Source organism: Erpetoichthys calabaricus, chromosome 15 (assembly GCF_900747795.2).
Source record: "Erpetoichthys calabaricus chromosome 15, fErpCal1.3, whole genome shotgun sequence".
NCBI classification, from domain to species: domain Eukaryota; kingdom Metazoa; phylum Chordata; class Cladistia; order Polypteriformes; family Polypteridae; genus Erpetoichthys; species Erpetoichthys calabaricus.
Window position 1 is genome coordinate 9,353,612 of NC_041408.2, and position 21,596 is coordinate 9,375,207.

The 21,596-nt window shown below is 41.4% G+C and overlaps 1 protein-coding gene across 2 annotated transcripts in view; it reads left to right on the plus strand.

Annotated features, from left to right (window-relative positions):
* ahi1 (Abelson helper integration site 1) overlaps positions 1-21,596 on the plus strand; it is a 225,479-nt gene that overhangs the window by 77,703 nt on the left and 126,180 nt on the right. For both annotated transcript variants that reach the window (XM_051919275.1, XM_051919274.1), the window contains exons 18-20: positions 1,933-2,135; positions 12,583-12,634; positions 13,475-13,554. In XM_051919275.1, the coding sequence (XP_051775235.1) occupies positions 1,933-2,135; positions 12,583-12,634; positions 13,475-13,554 (335 nt within the window). The remainder of the gene's footprint in view (positions 1-1,932; positions 2,136-12,582; positions 12,635-13,474; positions 13,555-21,596) is intronic.

The window sequence follows — 21,596 nt, forward strand, 5'->3', positions numbered from 1 at the left end:
ATCAGGCCTGTATGGTAGAGTGGCCAGATGGAAGCCACTTCTTAGTAAAAGGCACATGGCAGTCTGCCTGGAGTTTGCCAAAAGGCACCTGAAGGACTCTCGGACCATGAGAAAGAAAATTCTCTGGTCTGATGAGACAAAGATTGAACTCTTTGGTGTGATTGCCAGGCGTCACGTTTGGAGGAAACCTGGCACCATCCCTACAGTGAAGCATGGTGGTGGCAGCATCATGCTGTGGGGATGTTTTTCAGCGGCAGAAACTGGGAGACTAGTCAGGATAAAGGGAAAGATGACTGCAGCAATGTACAGAGACATCCTGGATGAAAACCTGCTCCAGAGCGCTCTTGACCTCAGACTGGGGTGACGGTTCGTCTTTCAGCAGGACAACGACCCTAAGCACACAGCCAAGATATCAAAGGAATGGCTTCAGGACAACTCTGTGAATGTCCTTGAGTGGCCCAGCCAGAGCCCAGACTTGAATCCGATTGAACATCTCTGGAGAGATCTTAAAATAGCTGTGCACCGACGCTTCCCATCCAACCTGATGGAGCTTGAGAGGTGCTGCAAAGAGGAATGGGCGAAACTGGCCAAGGATAGGTGTGTCAAGCTTGTGGCATCATATTCAAAAAGACTTGAGGCTGTAATTGCTGCTAAAGGTGCATCGACAAAGTATTGAGCAAAGGCTGTGAATACTTATGGACATGGGATTTCTCCGTTTTTTTATTTTTAATAAATTTTCAAAAACCTCAAGTAAACTTTTTTCACGTTGTCATTATGGGGTGTTGTGTGCAGAATTCTGAGGAAAAAAATGAATTTAATCCATTTTGGAATAAGGCTGTAACATAACAAAATGTGGAAAAAGTGATGCGCTGTGAATACTTTCCGGATGCACTGTATGTGCGAGAAAATATATATACGCAATGATGGATGTATGGATTGATAGATCAATACACAAGGAAACAAACGTGCACCGTATATAAATGTTATATAGTGCCTGCCAAATAATACAAAGAGTACATCACACGTGTTTAGCTCATCAAGTGTATCAAGTCTATGCACTTTTGCTGAGGTGAAGCCTTAGACGCTGGGCCATGGCAGCTGGTTCGCTTACTTGACAGGGTATATATCGGAGTATTGCATGCATAGGTCAGATCACAATCTGATATTTGGGTGTACACCTACTAGGTAACGCTTATATAATATACATGAAATCTTTTTTATTTAATTTATTTTTTCTCTCCAACACTGCTCGGAATCCACAGAGTCTTTCAATGTGCAGTTTTTACATGCAATATTCCTTGCTCACAAATCCGCTTCTGGTGTGGTATTATGGCCGATATTTTTACTCCAGTTAGTATCTAAATTAAAGGTCAATCCTTGACACTTTTTTTTTTTTTTAGTATGTTTCAGTGTATTTGTTATCAGGGTCATAGTCTTTTTTCCCCCCGTCTTTTGGCTTAAAGAAATGTGTTCTGTAAAAAAAGATGCATTTTTTCTGCATCCTAATAATGACTAATACTTTTAATTACAGTAATAGACACTGGCCCAAATGTGCACAGCATGGGAAAACATAATTCAGTGACATTTCAGTGTGTATCTAAATCATAAAGTATTTTTTTACAAATTAGAATAAGAAAACAAAAATCAAGTTTAAAGGAATGCAGAATTTGCTTGTTACAAACCTTGCAAAACTAAAACACACATGTAGTTGTGGATGGATGGAATATTGGTTTGGTGGAAAAAGCCTAAATGTTAGCATACACGTTAGCATACAACAAGCAAAGCCTTAATTGGAGATGAAAAATACCATCTTCTTTAAGATATAACTAAATGAAAAGGATGAACAAAAAAAAACAGCAGTGCTAAGTTTGTGCACCCCTGAGTCGGACTGATTTTACTGAAAGACTTTTTTTAATTTATTAATTGTTCTAGTTGCTCAAATGGAAGCGGAGGCTGTGAAAGACGTGGAAGGACATCTTATTGCAACAGTTCCTAAGGGGCCCAGGTTTCTGTGCAATGTTTCAGATGTTGCCACACTGCAGGATTCAACATTGTCTTCCATGGATGGCTTTGCAAGATCTGCTAGGAAGTCAATGCGAAAGCAGCAAGTGATGCAATTGCTGGATTCGGTTCTGGTATGTCTTGTGTTTTTTTTTTTTTTTTTTTTTTTTTTTTTTTTTTTTTTTTATATATATATATAAAACACCCCCTTTTAAACACTGTTCGGTGTGCGTGTATATATGTGTATATATCTCGATATTTGCGTAATTTTATGTATGTGTGTGTGTGAGTGTATGCATAGGTAGATATACTAGTAGTAATTAAGACTTTTTATTTAGTTTTTCTTGTTTAATGGACAACGCAATTATGCAAGTACATATAGGAACAGAGAATGTTGTAGAAAACTAATGAGTTACTTTTCCATTTTTATGATATGTAAAATGAGAGACATCAGGCAGACGAGCTTCTCTTCTGCTTGTGAGGTTTGAAAACACCCACATTTCTTATTCCTTGTTACTGCATTGTACTTCCAAATGAATATTTATTGGTGGCCCAACACAGAGCCTGCCCCTATTACTAAAGACAAAATCAAACCGGTTTGAGGTTTTTTGGCGCACATTATTTTTTATTTGTAGTGGGTTGCTGGGTATGTCGCATTAAGGTACTCTGCTTCACTGGAGCATGCCTCCGACTGCCTCTGAGGTAAGATTATGTAAAACGAAAGCTGCGACTAAAAATCGCTAGAAAAGTCGTCAAATGTGACATAGCCTTTACCTGCATGTCCAACCAACACACAACATACCAATATTCTCTGGTGCCATGATCAACAAGAAAGCACCAAATACGCATCCTCGCTTCACTTAAAAAGAAAATGCAATTCTGCCCACATGTTGCCCTCTTTGTTCTAGGGTTTATCTGCAAGAAGGAATACAGTTTCTTAAGACGGAGGGACCCCTTGTTATTATATAGTACCCCTAGTTCTGGAATAAGTTCCACAGGACTCTGCATTAGAAGAAGCAGGTTCAGAAAATAGATGGATAAACCTCTTCCCTATTTCTTTGGCTGCCTATGGTAGGAGTTGCCATAGCGGATCATCTTCTTCCATATCTTTCTGTCCTCTGCATCTTGTTCTGTTACACCCACCACCTGCATATCCTCTCTCACCACATCCATAAACCTTCTCTTAGTCCTTCCTCTTTTCCACTTGCCTGGCAGCTCTGTCCTTAGCACCTTTCTCCCAATATACCCAGCATCTCTCCTCTGCACATGTCCAAACCAACGCAGTCTCGCCGCTCTGTCTCGCAGCTGTCCAACTTGATCTGACCCTCTAATGTCCTCATTTGTAATCCTGTCCATCCTCGTCACACCCAGTGCAAATCTTAACATCTTTAACTCTGCTACCTCCAGCTCTGTCTCTTGCTTGCTGATCAGTGCCACCGTCTCTAAACCATATAACATAGCTGGTCTTACTACCATCTTGTTGACCTTCCCTTTCACTCTCGCTAATACCCATCTGTCAAAAATTACTCCTGACACTTCTCCACCCATTCCACCCTGCCTGCACTCTCTTTTTCACCTCTCTTCCACAATCCCCATTACTCTGTACTGTTGATCCCAAGTATTTAAACTCATCCACCTTCGCCAACTCTACTCCCTGCATCCTCGCCATTCCTCTGACCTCCCTCTCATTTACAAACACGTATTCTGTCTTGTTCCTACTGACCTTCATTCCCCTCTAGAGCATAGCTCCACTTCTCCAGGATCTCCTCAACCTGCTCCCTACTATCGCTACAGATCACAATGTCATCAGCAAACATCATAGTCCACAGGAACTCCTGTCTAATCTCGTCTGTCAACCTGTCCATCACCATTGCAAATAAGAAAGGGCTCAGAGCCGATCCCTGATGTAATCCCACCTCCACCTTGAATGCAACCGTCACTCCTACCGCAGACCTCACCACTGTCACACTTCCCTCGTACATATCCTGTACCACTCTTACATACTTCTGCTACTCCCAACTTCCTCATACAATACCACAACTCCTCTCGAGGCACCCTGTCATATGCTTTTGTTCAGGTCCACAAAGATGCAACTGAACTCCTTCTGGCCTTCTCTATACTTCTCCATCAACATCCTCAGAGCAAACATTGCATCTCTGTGGTGCTCTTTTTTGGCATAAAATCATACTGCTGCTCACTAATCATCACCTCACTTCTTAACCGAGCTTCCAATACTCTTTCCCATAACTTCATGCTGTGGCTCATCAATTTTATCCCCCTGTAGTTACTACAGTCCTGCACATCCCTCTTATTCTTAAATATCGACACCAGTACACTTCTTCTCCACTCCTCAGGCATCCTCTCACTTTCCAAGATTCCATTAAACAATCTGGTTAAAAACTCCACTGCCATTTCTCCTAAACACCTCCATGCTTCCACAGGTATGTCATCTGGACCAATGGCTTTTCCATTCTTCATCCTCTTCATAGCTGTCCTTACTTCCTCCTTGCTAATCCATTGTACTTCCTGATTCACTATCTCCACGTCATCCAACCTCTTCTCTCTCTCGTTCTCTTCATTCATCAGCCTCTCAAAGTACTCTTTCCATCTGCTCAACACACTCTCCTCGCTTCTGAGTACATTTCCATCTTTATCCTTTATCACCCTAACCTGCTGCACATCTTTCCCAGCTCGGTCCCTCTGTCTAGCCCACTGGTCCTTTTCTCCCTCCTTAGTGTCCAACCTCTCATACAACTCATCATACGCCTTTTCTTTAGCCTTCGCCACCTGTCTCTTCACCTTGCGCCTTATCTTCTTGTACTCTTGTCTACTTTCTGCATCTCTCTGAGTATCCCACTTCTTCTTTACCATCCTCTTCCTCTGTATACACTACTATACTTCCCCATTCCACCGCCAGGTTTCCTTTTCCTCCTTCCTCTCTCCAGATGTCACGCCGATCACCCTTCTTGCTGTCACTCTTACTACATCTGCTGTAGTTTCCCAGCTGTCTAGTAACTCTTCACTGCCACCCAGTTCCTGTCTCATCTTCTCCCTAAACTCAGCCTTGCAGTCTCCCTTTTTCAACTTCCACCATTTGATCATTGGCTCTGTCCTCACTCTCTTCCTCTTCTTGATCTCCAACGTCATCCTACAGACCACCATCCTATGCTGCTTAACAACACTTTCTCCTGCCACCACTTTGCAGTCTTTAATCTCCTTCAGATTGACTCTTCTGCATAGGATATCATCTATCTGTGTGCTTCTTCATCCACTCTTGTATGTCACCCTATGTTCCTCCCTCTTCTTAAAATACACTCTTGTATGTCACCCTATGTTCCTCCCTCTTCTTAAAATACGTATTCACCACAGCCATGTCCATACTTTTGGCAAAATCCACTATCATCTGACCTTCTTCATTCCTCTCCATACCTACCTATCACCTCCTCGTCTCCTCTGTTCCCTTCACCAACATGTCCATTGAAATCCACTCCCATCACCACTTTCTGTCCCTTGGGTACACTGTTCATCACTTCATCCAACTCACTCCAAAAATCTTCTTTCTATCACACACCCAACTTGGGGGGCATATGCACTAACAACATTCATCATCACACCTTCAATTTCCAGCTTCATAATCATTATTCTGTCTGACATTCTTTTCACCTCCACAACACTCTTGACATACTGTTCCTTCAGAATAACCCCTACCCCATTTCTCCTCCCATCCACATCATGATAGAATAATCTGAATCCCCCTCTGATCCCCCTGGCCTTACTCCCCTTCCATTTAGTCCCTTACACGCACAATATAAAAAATCTTACCAGTCATACTGCCAACATTCAAAGTTCCTACCCCCAGTTCCACTCTCTTTACCTTCCTCCTCTCCTCCTGCCTCTGGACACGTCTCCCCCCTCTTCTTCTCCTTCTTCGGCCAACAGTAGCCCAATTTCCGGCAGCACCCTGTTGGCTAGCAGTACTGGTGGCGGCCGTTGTTAACCCGGGGCTCGACCGATCCGGTATGGAAATTTGCATTGTTGTCCGCATATTGATTTGGCAAAATTTTACACCAGATGACCTTCCTGACGTAACCCTCCCCTTTTTATCTGGGCTTGGGACCGGCACGAAGAAACACACTTGTTTGTGCATTCCCTGTGGCTGGGTTAAACCTCTTCCCTATTTAATAAAACAATTTCTCTATTTATTTTAAAACCAGATTTGTCTTTAGTATTTCAGGAAATATTCAGTTCCAAAGAGTTTAATTTTAATCAAATATTCCCCACTCCCAGCAACTGTATCAGGAAGAAGACACAGTTGGTATTTGCATAACTTTTTTCTTGACCTGTTTACCACAGAGCTTTAGGGGGGATCCTGTTGTATGATTTATTTCTAGCTGACACCAATCATTTTGTCACATTGCTAGAATGGTCTCCTCTGTCTCCCTTTTTAAAACATAATGTAGCTTAACACTGTCTCCTAGTCAGTTAGTATCTTAGGTGGACTAAGACATTTGTTTTTTTAATTATTTTAAGAGAAAATGTGGATTTTGAGATTTTTTAAATTTAAGACAACAGGACACTTTCAATAGCAAACAGTCCAATCAAGGATAAACTCTTTAAACATTGCAGCATTGTGTTCCAAAACAACTCCATCACACAAATCGGAGTGCTACATGACAAGTGATCCCAGCGTGGTTCCCCATAAATATATACTCACTGAGCAAATTCTTAGGACCACTGTGCTAATACTGAGTAGGGCCTCCTTTTGCCCTCAAAATTGCCTCGGTTCTTCTTTGAGATTCTGGTCCACGAAGACATGATTGCATCACACAAACTCATGCTCTTCTTCTGCCACATCCTTTTACCATTTGCTTACATGTTGCCTAGTCAAGACAATGGCTGGCTCAACCTGACCTGACATATCTGTATAAAACCAATTTAAACAATAACTTTCTGTCTTCAGGACAATAAAAGGCATCCTTTAACCTTCCAAATATACATTTTTGGCTATTCTGAAGGAATAAGAAGATAGAAAAACAAATACTGATAGAGAGCAAATAAAGTGTAACAAATACTCGATTTTGGGTTATTTCCTCATTTTTCCAATGTTCTAATGTGGTCAGACTTCAAACCCTGACAAAAGCGTTCGTTTTCAGTTTTTTTTTTTCCTGCTTTTGCACTTACAGGTCCTTTGTAAAACTGTGACCTGTGAAAGGGCCTGGAGACTTATAATTTCTGGACCCATCTTGAACATGACCTGTGCTAGGTTTCTGCAGGCACTCTCATCATCATCAGTATAATAGTAATAATTATTATCATCATTAATATTTACATTTATATAGTGTGTTTCTAATACACTTAAAGTGCTTTACTTAGATCGTGGGGAACCACCTTCAACTACCACCAATGTGTAGCATCCATCTGGATGATGTAATGGCAGCCATTCTTGTACCAGTATGCTCACCACACATTAGCTATTAGGTGGCAAAGAGGTGAGTGAGATAGACAATAATGGAAGGACAGGAGTTTATATTTGTGTGGAAAATGCTGCTTTGGGATTGGTAATGATTTAAAATTGCAGTAGTTTTTCTTGACCATATCATGGTCCAGTGAATTTTCATTTTCTCTGCAATATTAGAGGCATGTTGCCCACAATAATACTTCAGAATCTATCACCTTGACAGTAGTGGGACAGTGGGATACATCTGTCTTTTTCGTGTGTGTGTTTATAAGCATACCTTCTTCATGTGTGTCTTTAAGCACATAGTTATGTTACTACTAGTTGTCTTTGGCTGAGATGTTGAGAAGTAAATCAGTCATTTGTTGTTTTAATTTGGAATCTGCACCAAAAGCCAGAAAGAATTACAACCTCTTGTGGACTTAGAAATCAATATGGACTCAAAGCATTTTCTTTTAAGAAATACAGAATCTTCTGTCTGTTTAGGTTTTGTTTTGCTTTGAGCAGCATTCTTATTAACTGAATATACTTTTCATGTCTGAATTAAGTACTAAGTAATGAGAATTTAAATAAACAGAAACACTTGAAAAAAAAAAAAAGCATACAACAACTCAGATCAATTTAACTTTATGCAATTACAGCACACCCATCTGGTTTTATGTTTTTCAGTATTTTATATAATGTTGGCATGACATAATGAATAAAAAATAGACAGTATGCTATTGTTTTTTTTTTTTTTTTTGCTGAAAGTTTTTTGTGGGTGGGTCAGGGACAGGTGTTACTGATTCAGGATGTCTTTGCACAGGTGCCATGCTGCTCTGGTTGTAATTGGAGGAAGACTGCCAAGTAAAACCATTGGCACAAAAATTATCAAACACTTTCAATAAGCACACATACAATGGAGAGAAGGCTTTTGTGCGACTGCTAGGGTAACAAAAGGAGTGGGTAGTAGCAATTGAAAACAGAAGGAGCTGGAATGAGCAGATTATTCTTTTGTTACTTATCAGAGAGACATGCAGCCTACAGCTTGTAAAATGAAGAGATAGCAGACTTTGTGTTTTTAAAGACGCTGACTATAGTCAAATGTTTTGCAGCACATGTTCTGCTTACAATGGGGCTTAAAGGCTAAGGAGCAGACATGAAGTTATAATCTAGCAGGCTTCATGGTTTTCAAGCCATTAAACCTGAAAGTGCTGGCGGCTCTTAGAAAACTGCAGGGTCTACAGAAGTGCCCAGTTTGTGAATTCCAACCACAGACTTGTTGTTCCTACTCTGAAGATCCAGCTTACTTCCAGTAGGCTACCACCTACTAGGAGAATGAGGCTGGACCTGGTCAGGCTGCTTCTAATGATTCTGCATGCAGTTTTTGTGAGGAACTTACAGACTTGGGTGTGACTGTTGATCCTAATGTGATGTAGGAGACCTTTGGTGACAAGACCTTGAATGTTGCTGAGGTTTGTGTTGGTGGAATGGGTGTTCCCAGAAGGAGGTGTTTAATCTCGCAGGGCACCCTGGATATTATCAAGAGGAGACATAGTGCATGGCTTGATGGCAACTCTGGTCTGTATTGGGAACTGAGAAGGGTGACTATGAGGGCTCTGAAGGCAGATAAAGTGGCATTTGTTAGAGGAATCTGTGAGCAGGTGACACACCATCTATGGTCTAGTGACCCATGTCCTGCTTATAGAGGAATTGAAGCACTACGCACATCCGAATCTGTTCCTCTGAGAGTCACAGTCAGGATGGGTGTTGGAATGGTCCTTACGGATGACGCTGCAGTTGTGACCTGTTGGGTTGGCTACTTTGAGCAGCTGTTTAAAGTTGATCCTCTGGGTAGGATATTGGATATCTCTGGGTCCATGGTTCTTGAGCCTGATACCTCCAATTACTGTAGCTGTGAACCACCCAGTCTCACTGTGATTGCACAGGTGGTGAACCAGCTGAAAGTAGGGAAGGCTGCAGGGATCTGTGGTATCCGGGGGGAACTTCTCCAGGCTGGTGGCAAGGCTGTCGTCCTTGCATTACAAGCAATCTTTGCTTACATTTGGGAGACTGGCGTCATCCCAACTGACTTGAAAATGGGACTTATCATCAATACTTGGAAAGGGAAGGGGGATTGCCTGGATTGCATCAATTACACAGAGATAACACTGCTCTCAGTGCTGGGTAAGGTCCTTGCTAGGGTCATCCTCAATATAATCCATGATCAGTTGCCTACCTACCAGCAGCCGGAGCAGTCTGGTTTTACACCTAAGAAGTCTACTATCGACCGCATTGTGACAAAGAGGTTTGTCATCAAGTGCAAATGCGAATATCGAAACAGTTTCTTTGCAGACGTTGTAGATTTTCGTAATGCATTCAACTTAGTTGATCAAGCTGCCCTGTGGGACATCCTGTGAGACTTTGCAGGATCCCCCTTGAAGTTGCTGGATATCATGGCTGGCCTGTACACTGGTACTCTTGAGTGCTACTCAGAGTGGAGGCAGAACCTCTGCATTTTTCCCAGTTGATTCTGGGGTATGTCAGGGGAGTTTTTGTGCTCCTACTCTGTTCAATGCTTACATGGACTGGGTGTTGGGCAGGGTTGTTGGGTGCAGCGGCTGTGGGGCATCTGTTGGTGAAGAGAGATTCACTGATCTTTGCTAATGATGCTGTGATCTTTGCGGAGTCAATGGAGGCTCTCAAACGACTGAGCAAGGAGTCCGAGTGTCTTTGCTTGCGAGTGTCCTGGAATAAAACCAAGATCCAGGCCTTTAATGACCTCCTAGGCACAGCCATCAGCAGTGTGTCTGTCTGCGGAGAGAGTGTCGACCTTGTCGAGAGGTTTACTTACTTCAGCAGCGACATTCATGTCTCTGGTGACTCTTCCTATGAAGTCAGTAGACGGATTGGGAGAGCACGGGGAGTTGTGAGGTCACTGGAAAGGGGTGTGCGGCGCTCCCGTTATCTTTGCAAAATGAAGAAGGTCCAAGTCTTTAGAGTCCTAGTTCTTCCTGTTTTACATTGACATTATCCAGTGACTTGAGATGAAGATTGGACTCCTTTGGTACTGTGTCTCTTCAGAGAATCCTTGGGTACAACTATTGCTTTGACTTTGTTTTGAATGAGCCGTTGCTCATGGAGTCCCGAATGAGGCACATTACCTGTCAGTTATGGCACGATTCTCCGAGTGGCTGTACTAGGCCAAGGGGATGCCCACGTAACACCTGGCTGCGGCAGGTAGATGGTCATTTCCGGGGGTGGGTCTGGACCATGTATCTGCATGGGTGGTTGCTAACCAGGATTCCAAGCTGTTTCGTCATGTGGTTGGTGTGGCAACCTGTCATAATAACTCAGATCCTGGAGGACTGCACTAGCTGCAGGTTTTCATTTGAGCCACTTTCTTAATTAATAATCAGTCACTACTGCTAACAAAACAAATTTTTTTTAATTTTGCCTTAATTTTAATTGACTATTCCTAAGATTCAGAACCCTTAATTGTTTCCTTTTTCCTTTGTCAGTAACCAAACTGTAATAAGGTGCAATGCGAGCCAGCGTATGACAAGCTAACCTGTTCTCATTTGCACTCATGTCTCCCATCAAACGGTATCTGTTTACATGAGGTTTTTGAAAATAACATTTATTTCTGTATTACATTTTTATGCAAAGCATGTAGCTCAAAGTTCTTTAAAAGTAGGTAAAGAAAAAAATGCAAAAAGAACAATTACAAATACGTATAGGAATGAAAAAATGAAATATCAAATATAGTAAATGAAAATAAATCGGTACATAGTTAACTAATCCAGATATACAAGTAATAAATAGAGTCCTTAATTATGGATTCATTTTTAAATCTCTCATGATTATAAATGTGATGCTGTGGTCAGATGACCAGGGAGGGTCGCAAAAATAAAGAAAAATTCCAGAAGAGAAAAAAAATGTGTTAAGGTTCGAAGGCGAAAAGACCACCCAGTCCCCACTGCACATTCTTCTTCAAGACCCTGTCACATTAGACGACTTTTCCTGCATTTTGTCAGTCATAGCCTTCATTTACATAATCTTAGTTAGTCAGAGGCAGTCAGCAGTACACTCCACTGAAGGCCAGTCATATGCATTTATGTATTTGTGTGTGTATGTGTGTGTATATATATATATATATAAAATATACTGTGAGACATGCCCAAACACCACCAGACTGAGACCACATCTTTATAAAAGCACACGTTTATTTTCATCAATAGACAGTCCCGCACAGCACACTGTGCCCCCAGCACCAATCACCCCTACTCCGGGCTTCTCTCTCACTGTCTGTGGGCCGCCTTTCCTCTCTCCACGGGAGCCTTGTCCTGCTCCCACTCCCGACTCTAGCTTCCTGATTGTAGGGAGGTGGCCCCTTTTATAGTGACCTGGATGGGCTCCAGGTGCTCTGTCTGACGACACTTCCTGGTGTGGCGGAAGTGTCAGGAGAGCACCCGGAAGCACTCCGGGCATCCCTAGAAGGATCATCCTCCATGTTCCCGGGTGTGGCGGAAGTAAATGTTTCCTGGGCTCTCTGAGACTTGGGGCGCCCCCTGGCGGTGGCCATGGGCCCCAATGGGCTTGAGCCTCCTTGCTCCTCTCCTGTGGTCCTCACCAGATCCAGGGTGGTTGCCCCCTTGTGGCCCGGAGGACGAATACGCCACCTGCCGGTCCTTCCAGGTGTCCCGGCTGGGTCTGTCCCCTAGCCGCTGGTGACAATACACAGTGTATATATGAGAGAGATTTGCATTCTGCATTTCTGTTTACTGACCTTGAAACAATTGGTAGAATCTATAAACTGGACAATAAAATGACTTCATTTCACGTTGCGTTTATCATGTGTCCATTTTCAAAAGTTGATTTAAAGCCAGGTGAGGCACTGTCTGTGTCTTTTTTTATTACCATAATAAAAATGATGTACACTTTTGAAATGATAGGTGTTTTATTACTTGTATCACGTAGTGGTGAGCAAAGATTACTAATTTTAAATATCATGAACGATAATGTGTTGGGTGACTCCTTATCATTATTTTACTTATGTTTACTTAGGTTTCTTTAGACTTGTATTCTGAGTAGTGTGTTTTGAGTTTATTCTATTTACAATAGTATATTTCATATTTATTTTTTAGGAACCATTGCAACATAACATCTCTGCGACTGACTACATGTATGAAAATTCAGGTATGTCCTATCTATACCTCAATTTGTGCCTCTTCTAGTCCACTTAACTCGGGTCCCAGGAGCTAGATCAGGTACAAGAGAGTAATGCAAAATAGAGAGGAAACCAGCCCATTATAGTGTTCACTGTAAAATAAACGTGTTTCTCATATTTGTTAGAGTTAAACAAATTAATTAATTGCCCAGTGGCGATTTGGATGAAAGTTTTCTGTGTTAGTGTGTCATAGAGAGGACATGCAGCATTGTTCATAATGGCCATCAGTTTTATCTTCATTCTCTGCTCTGCTACTACTATCAGCAAGTCCAGAGGGCTTCGCATAACTGAGCCCGACGTCTTAGTCAGGTTACTGATTTGCTTGGCTCCTCTCACCACAGCATAGTAGATCACACTGGCCATCGGAGTTATAGAACACAAAAAAAGATGTCACTACCCACATTAAAGGAACGCAGTGTCCTAATCAAAAACGAGTCTGCTCTGCCCATTGCTACTTGAGGGTCGAGTTACTAGTGCTTTGTACATATTTTTGTTTAGCATATGAACATTTGTTTGATAGTTGTACCTTACTTTGCACATGCCACAGTTAACACATCTACATAACTACAAATATGCAGATGTTAGCCAAATGGCCACTTCATAAATGGACTTTTCATTCCTTTTGCTTTGACCTCTCCCACATTCATGTATTGTTTGGAAGATTATACTGTGTTCAGTGCAAACCAGCTCTCCGTTATTTAATCAAATTGTTGCTTCATTGAGCAGAACTGATATGTTCTCATTAAAGTCAACCAAAAGAGTTGAATTGCATTGTTACCATTTTTCTTTTAATTTTTTGTACTCCACAGGCATGATTTCTGCTATGTCGGGGGGTTTGATTAATGACAACAGTACCAGGAATCCTGTAAGCAGTACCTACTTTCAAACGGTAAGTATCAGGCCAAATACACTGAATACGTGCCCAACCTGTTACCCACTAATTTAAGTTTAAGCTGCTTCGAGCCTGTCTCTGCAGCAATGAGAACAAGGCAAAAATTAACCCCGGTAATGGATCCCTGTTGATTGCTGGGCATAAAAAACACTGCTCCACAGTCATAATTGTGCCTTTCTACACGTTCAGTATGTGATGGAGTATTTTTGAAAGAGTATGGTGTCTAAACAAATGGCTATATGCAAACTTCACAAAAGGCCTACCCAGCTATAGACTGAACCTGGACCAAAGCATTTTAAGTATAAGAAAATATTTATTGGACTGATTTATAGCAGCAGCGGCATTAATATTATTTTGTCAGAGTACCATGAAATTTTTAATTATTTGTCTGATGAACTCTTTGCCACTCTCTAGCACGTTGCTAAACAATGCTACAAGTGGAGGAAAACAAAACTGCCTTGGGAGAAATCTGTGATGCCTTTTTACAGGTGTAACCAATTGAGCCCCCAACCCAAGACACAGTAATACTCGCCACAGCCCTGGGGTCATATGAAGGACTTTTTTTTACACACAGCATCTCAGACAATATGTACAGCCAATAATTGCATAATCACAAGACAAGTTGATTGTTTTTTGTCCTGCCAATGTCCCGGTGAGTGTCACCTGCTGCCTCCCAACTCTGACTCTTCGAGGTGAGGCAGCAGAACCCTTTTTAAGCAGGACCCAAGAATGCTTCCAGTACCATGGTGTGTCCTACTGGAGCACTCCCGAGTCACATGGGAACCAGAGAGGTCCTCCTGCAACAGCACCCCGGGGGCCTGGACAGGACTGTACTTTGGGGCTCCAGCTCCCATGCACCCCTATAGATGTCAAACCTAGGATGCCTTGAGAGGAACCCTGCCAACTGTCACTGGGGATGGAACTGCTCCTGGCCTCCGGCTTCTGCTACTCCTTCCCTTATATCCTTCTGGCTGGGCAAGAAGTTGTTCTCTTGTTCAGCTGGGATGCCCGTCTGTCCTCCAAGGCACAATGGGAATCCAAGCCATTGGAAAATGCCTCATTCATGTCAGCTGTGACTTGAATGTTAGTGGAGCACTTTCTTTCAAAGAAAGGATTTTTGCTCCAGAAGAAAATTTAGCCAGCCATACATCAGGAGGAGGACGACGATGTAATTCCTCAGAAGATGCCATTGGTGGGGTCCTTCTTTAGAGATTTGTTATAGGATTGCTGCTTTTTCTAATTTATATTAGTGACATAGATTTAGGTATAGGCCTAACTAACATACCTTGAACCTCAGTTAATCAGATGGGGTGACTTGTCCAGTTGACTACCTCAGGTCTCTGTCTCCCTAACCTGGCCTTTCTTCTACATGCCAGTCAAGCTCTTACCCCTTATTCTTCTCCAAGATCAACTCTCTGAGATGAAGGAGGCTTTGTCCCATCCCTGACTCACCTTTGGGAGTGGGATTCCTGTCCTCTAGCATCATGGCTAATATGGTCAGCATTGCTCAAGTTTCTCTTTACTCTCTCTCTAATGCTGGTGCCCCTGTTTGTTGAACATCAAGGGCATGAATCACCCAAATGAGATATGCTGATCCTGTAGCTTTCTTCCCATGCCGGCATGCCGATGTGTATTGTCTCTGTCAATATATATAGTTGGGTCAATAAGTATTTGGACAGTGATACAATTTTCGAAATCTCTTTGCTTTATTTCAAATCTGTTGTGGTGAAACAATCAAGATGTGATTGAAGTGTAGACTTAAAGTTTTAATTCAAGGGTTTAACAAAATATTCTAAATAGAGCCATTTAGAAGAGAGAGACATTTTTATACAGTACATGGTTTCCCCATTTTCAGGGTATTTGGACAGACTAACATCATCATGAATATAATGATTATTTTCAATGCTTGGTTGAAAATCCTTTCCAGTCAATGACTGCCTGAAGTCTGAACCCATGGCCTTCTCCAAGTGTTGAGTTTCCACCCTACTGATGCTTTGCCAGGCCTTTACTGCAGCTGTCTTCAATTGCTGCTTGTTTGTTGGACTTCATGCATTCCGTTTTGTCTTCAGCAAGTGAAATGCATGTCCAGTTGGGTTGAGATCACTTGATTGACTTGGCCATTGAAGAATATTCAACTTCTTTGCCTTGAAAAGCACTTGGTTTGCTGTCGCACTATGTTTTGGCTCATTGTCCATCTGTACTGTGATGCGTTGTCCTCTCCGTTTTGCAGCATTTGTCTGAAACTGAGCAGATAGTATAGAGCCCTAAACACATCAGAATTCACCTACTACTTTTGTCAATGGTCCAATTAATAAGAAACACCAGTGACCCATTTCTGTTCTCAGCCATGCATGCCCATGCCATAACATATCATAAGCCGTTCCTTCTCTTCTCTTCTCTTCTCCGTACCCTTCTCTATCCATTGTTCTGGTACATATTGATTTTAATTGTCCAAAGAAAACTATTCCAAAACTGGACTGTTTTTTTAAAGAATGTTTTCTGGCAAAGTCTAATCTGTCCTTCCTATGCTTGAGGTTTAACAATGGTTTGCACCTTGCGGTAAACGCTCTGTATTTACTTTCATGAAGTCTTCCCTTGATTGCAGACTTTGGCAATGATGGGTTAATGCTTCAGCATACAAAGATATTTTGGACAACATTGTGGAAACAGTTTGAGGAAGGCCCTTTTTTATTCTAGAACAACTGTGCCCCAGTGCACAAAGCAAAGTCCATAAAGACATGGTTAGACGAGTTAGGTGAGGAAGAACTTAACTGGCCCGCACAGAGCCCTGACCTCAACTCCATCAAACATCTTTGGGATGGACTGGGTTGGAGATTGCAAGCCAGACCTTCCTGTCCAGCATTAATACCTGACCTCGTAAATGCACTACAGAATGAATGGGCACAAATTCCCATAGAAACACTCCAAAAGCTTGTGGAAAGCCTTCCAAGGAGTGTGGAAGCTGTTATAGCTGCAAAGGGGGACCAACTCCATACTAAAGTCTATGTATTTCAATGCAATGTCATTAGAATCCCTAATAGTGTAATGGTCAGGCATCCCAATACTTTTGTACATATAGTGTACTGTAATATAATATATATATAATATAATACTTTATCTGTAAATACTAATTTAATTTGCAAAATACTTTGAGTCCTTAAGGACAGTAACATATTGATTTGTGTGTGTGCTCTGTGGGGGTGTGCCTAGCTGTTCATATGTATGCTTGTCACTCTTTGCAACCACTAAAAACATATAAAAATAAATATTAGGGATCAGCACTTTTTTCCTATCTGTTTAGCTGTAGAAGCTTTTGTTTAAATCTAGGAATGTACTTAAAAAAAAAAAAAAAAAAAGACGCCTTATTTGAATGAGGAATGCCCTGAAGGCAGATAGCCTGAGCTACAAAGTGAACCGTGATGAATTGATAAGTGATGTGAAACAGTGAGCTATTTGGCTTGCAAATGATTTATGCAAATATCCTCCATAGGATTGGACACTAAGTTTGTGTTTGAAGAAAAATCCGCAAGTGTGCTGCCTGTATGCTTGTAAGCTATGCCTATCTCCATTTTTTTTCCTTTTAAAATTTAATGATTGTTGTATTATGAAAATTTTGTTTCAAAAAAATTTCTAGAAATTTACATAATTTGCCTGGGATTGGAATGTTTAAGAAAATGAATGCAAAGTAGCATTTGGCACGGATTAGGTATTTTCACTAGTTTGTTCCCTTTTATTGTTATTAAGGGTTCATTGTACTTACTTTCTTGTTGCTTAATGCTGGGAGCTGTGGTAAACAGGGAGAGTTGTGGTCAGTTTGTCTTTTTATTTTGCTGCCTCTGTTGTGAAACTAGATTACCACCCCCCACACCTCCATTTCTTAACGCAATATTTTTTCCACAAACTATATTTTTGAAACTGTGATTGCTTCATTTCATTCATCAGAGGGTTTGAAACAGAGTTATTTGAGGAAGTTGTAAAAATGTCCGGGCCAGGCTTGTAGTAAAATAATTTATGTTCCTCACTAGACTATTTGTTTACTCCATTCTTGATTCACACAACCCCATGTAATACATATTTATATCTACAGTTTGTTAATATTGTCAAGTATAACTTTTGCTTGGTTTAAAAAAAAAAAAATCCATAATTGTAGCACTGTGGACATGCAATAGGTGCTACATAAATACAAATTATTATTATTAATTTATGACGACAAATTTCGGGCAGCTGCTGTGATATCCGTCCCAATCAGGTTTAAGTCAGAGCCCTGACCAACAGCAACACAGCTCTAATCTTAGTGCCCCACAGCTTATTGATCTTGATCTCCAGGTCTTTATATATGGTTTGATTTTCAGTTTCTTTGTGTAAGATGTCATTGTCATCTGCTACGGCTACATTGATCAGCAGGCATTGCTTCATTTTGTGATGGACGATTATATCAGGATGGTGAACTGGAATGGTACAATCGGCTTGCACTGGCATGTCCCAATGATGGTAGTGTCTGCAGTGGTGACTACAGCCTCCAGCAGGTCCTGGTATAATTTCTCGGGGAATTGTCCACCTAGTGCACCATAGATCAACCAGTGCAGATAGCTAGCAACCTTGTTGTGCTGGTTTATACATTCATTAGAAGCCAGCATGGTACATCCAGCAATGATGTGGTTAATCGTCTCCTTAGCCTTGCTACAATTTCTGCACTTGCTTTGATCCTGCTGCCTTAAGTTGCTGCTCTGGTGGTACCTCCTGTTGAGGGCCTGGTCCTCAGATGCAATGAGAATAGGCTTTCGAGACTGGGGCTGTTCAGCCATGCCACTTTTGCAACTTTGTCCTCCGATGGTCTGTAAAGCCTATGGTAGTATTGGATGTGAAGTGGCTTTTTTCAACAAGTTGATCTTCTTTGTCTTGAGTCTCCACTTCATTGCAGATTGGTCGACAGGCCGCACTGACAAGTACTTTTTCTTGATTTGCCAAACTCGATGTGATCACTCAACCCAGCAATGGTAGTGTTGTACATGGACATGAGTTTGATTAGTCGGTGCCAGTGAGGCACAATACAGATGTATTGCTGCTGATATAAAGGAGTTCCGGCTATGTTTCTTGACAGACTTCTGATGAATAATTCATTGGCTACAAGTCCTTAGTGTTTCTGTGTCACAGAGAGGATATGCAGTATTGTTCATTATGGCACTCAGTTTTGTTTTCATTCTCTCCTTTGCTATGACCTCTAGGGTGTCCAGAGATTGCCCGATAACTGAACCTGCCATTTTAATTAGCTTGATTCAGTGGTGTTACCAGCCTAACATACCACGGCATAGAAAAATCACACTGACCATCACAAAGTTGTAGAAGATGTGAAGGATGTCACTACCCACATTAAAGAAACACAGCCCTTTCTTATATAGTTCCTCTGTGTTATGAGACCATTCCGACCTGTCATTGATGTGGACCCTCATGTACTTCTAGGAGTGCACCACCTCTACACCCTGAATAGTGAGGCGCTTTGGTGCGGTGAAAGTCAATAACCAGTTTCTTGGTTTTCCTGATGTTAAGTTGCAGACAATTCTCAAAGTTCTCTACCTGGCTCCACTCCTCTGTCTCATCCTCCTTATTAATACACCCCATAGGCACTGAGTCAGCTGACAGTTTCTGCAAGTGACATGACCTGCTGTTATATTTATAGTCGATGGTGTATAGAGTGAAGAGAAAAGTAGACAGGCCTGTTCTTTGTGGTGCTCCAGTGTTGCTCACACAGTCCTTGAGTCTCACAAATGGTGGTCTTCCTGACAGATATTACCCAAATCTAGGACACCACAGGCTTATCCACCTGCATATCTCTGAGCTAACCTCTTAACAGGGATGGCTGGATGGTTTTGAATGCAATGGAGAAATAATAATAATAATAATAATTAAAAAAAAAAAAAACAGAATCCTCACAGTGCTGCCCGCTTTGTCCAGGTGAGAGTATGTTTGTGGAGCAGACCAATAATTACATCTTCCATCCTAATCTTTGTTCATTAGGAAAATTACAGTGGGTCCAGGTGGTCTTACCGCAAGAGGACTCCTAGAGTCCAGGACCAGCCATGGTCCATAGAGAATAGATGTGATATGGTGAACTGTTAGTTTTGGTTTTTGACTTTGTGTCCATATTTTGTGTTGTTGAATCTGTTTGATGATGGGTTAGGCGTGACGAAGCGCAAGAGAAGGGTAAGCGGGTCTCCCTGGAAGATGCCTCATCTTATCTGTTTTCAGTCTGTGTGTAGTGATGTGTTGCTTGTACATACAAGTAATGTTCTTGTCCCAGTAGTGTTTGTGTATAAGTATGGGGTGCATCTTGCAAAAGTGTAATTTTTGGACTAGCCACGTGTGTGGGACAATATCATATGCTTTTCTACAGCCAATAAATCCTGTGTGTAAGTTTCTGTATTGTTTGTATGCCTACTTTATTATTCTTATTATCATCATCCATTTTCTGAGCATCTATTTTACATGACAAGATCAGAGGGCTAAGGCTTATGCCAGCATTTTGAGTCACAAGTCCGACCATTTTATAGTGTGCTGTCACACCCACATTTGCTCATGCCAGGCCGGGTGCCAGATAGCCTAATATGCATATGTGAGAGGAGACCAAGCTATCTGGAGAAAATCCAAGGGTGCTTGGAAAGAAGGTGTGAACTCCTCACTAGCACTGAATGAACTGGGAGTCGGACGCCATTTTTGGCTGCTGTGAGGCGGCAGAATCAATTGCCTATTTTCATTTATTTTTTATTAAATGAGGCACATTTCATACCATCTGGATTATTTGTAAACAAAAGGTAAATGTTGAGGATTTACTGTTAATACTGTTATTTTTTTATTATTTCACTATATGCATGCCTTTGTATTTATTTGTGTAAGTTTTTTATGACAGACGTTAGTTTCATTTCCCTACAAACTAAACTACATGATTTTTTATTTTAAAAGGAATAGGTTGCACACTGAGATAGACATGAAAAGGGAAGCCTTTACAATTTAATGGTCTTTTTTTGGTTCCATGGAACGGATTAATTTTTTGTTTTGTTTTTATTAAGCAATGTTGATAACCACAAAATAAAATGAACTTTACACTTAGGCCAGCAGAGGGTGGTCCCAGTTCCCTCCTGAAATATGTGCCTGCCCCTTAGTAACCCTTGCCAGCCTTGTCACTTGTGGGTATTTTTTTTTTTGTTTCATTTTTGAAGGGACATTCTTTTATGTTTTTAAAACTCAAGAGCACAGTTGAGACTGTAGATACATAAAACAAAAGTCACCAATTAACCTTTAATTTTAAAACACTACAAGCTGTTATTGCAAAAACGGTTGTGCCATTTTTATCTACAAAATGCATCTGTAGAAGAAATGCTCCTAATAAAGGGTACATGAAAGCATTCATTTACATTTAAAAATATTATTTATTCCGATATGCATGGGCACCCAAAAGCCTTCATTCTGCAAATCTTAAGCTGATGTCAAATGTGGTGACTTCTAATGGTAGGGTATATCGGACTTGCCAGCTACAGTTGCTGATCTCGTCCATGTCAGTTTACACAACTGAAAATCACTGGGAATTTTAAATTTAGTGGCTGCATGCTGACTTTCCAACACAGTTATGCTCACCCCAGTTTCTGATAGTGTGCTTCCTGATGGGTCCAGTGCTGTACAAAAGGATTAACAGGTTCGGCAAGTTCATTCGTAATTTCTCCCCTTTTCTGTTTTTTTTTTCCTCCCCCCATTCTACTTTAGTATGTAAAACATAAGATATTGGACAGAAATGCTTTTTATGTGTTTGTAAAGTTCAAAACACCTGTGTTCCTTATTCCTCAACACTGCATTATGTGCATTGTATTTCATTGGCTGTCAGCGCTTATGCACACAGAGCCCACCACTATGACTAGCGACAAAATCAAACCTGTTGGATTTCGTCAGGGTGAGCTGCAGACAAGTTGGGAGTAAGTCACTGGGTATGTCCTACCTTAACAGGAGCATGCCACCGACTACTTCTGACTCTGTAAGATTATGTAAGTGGA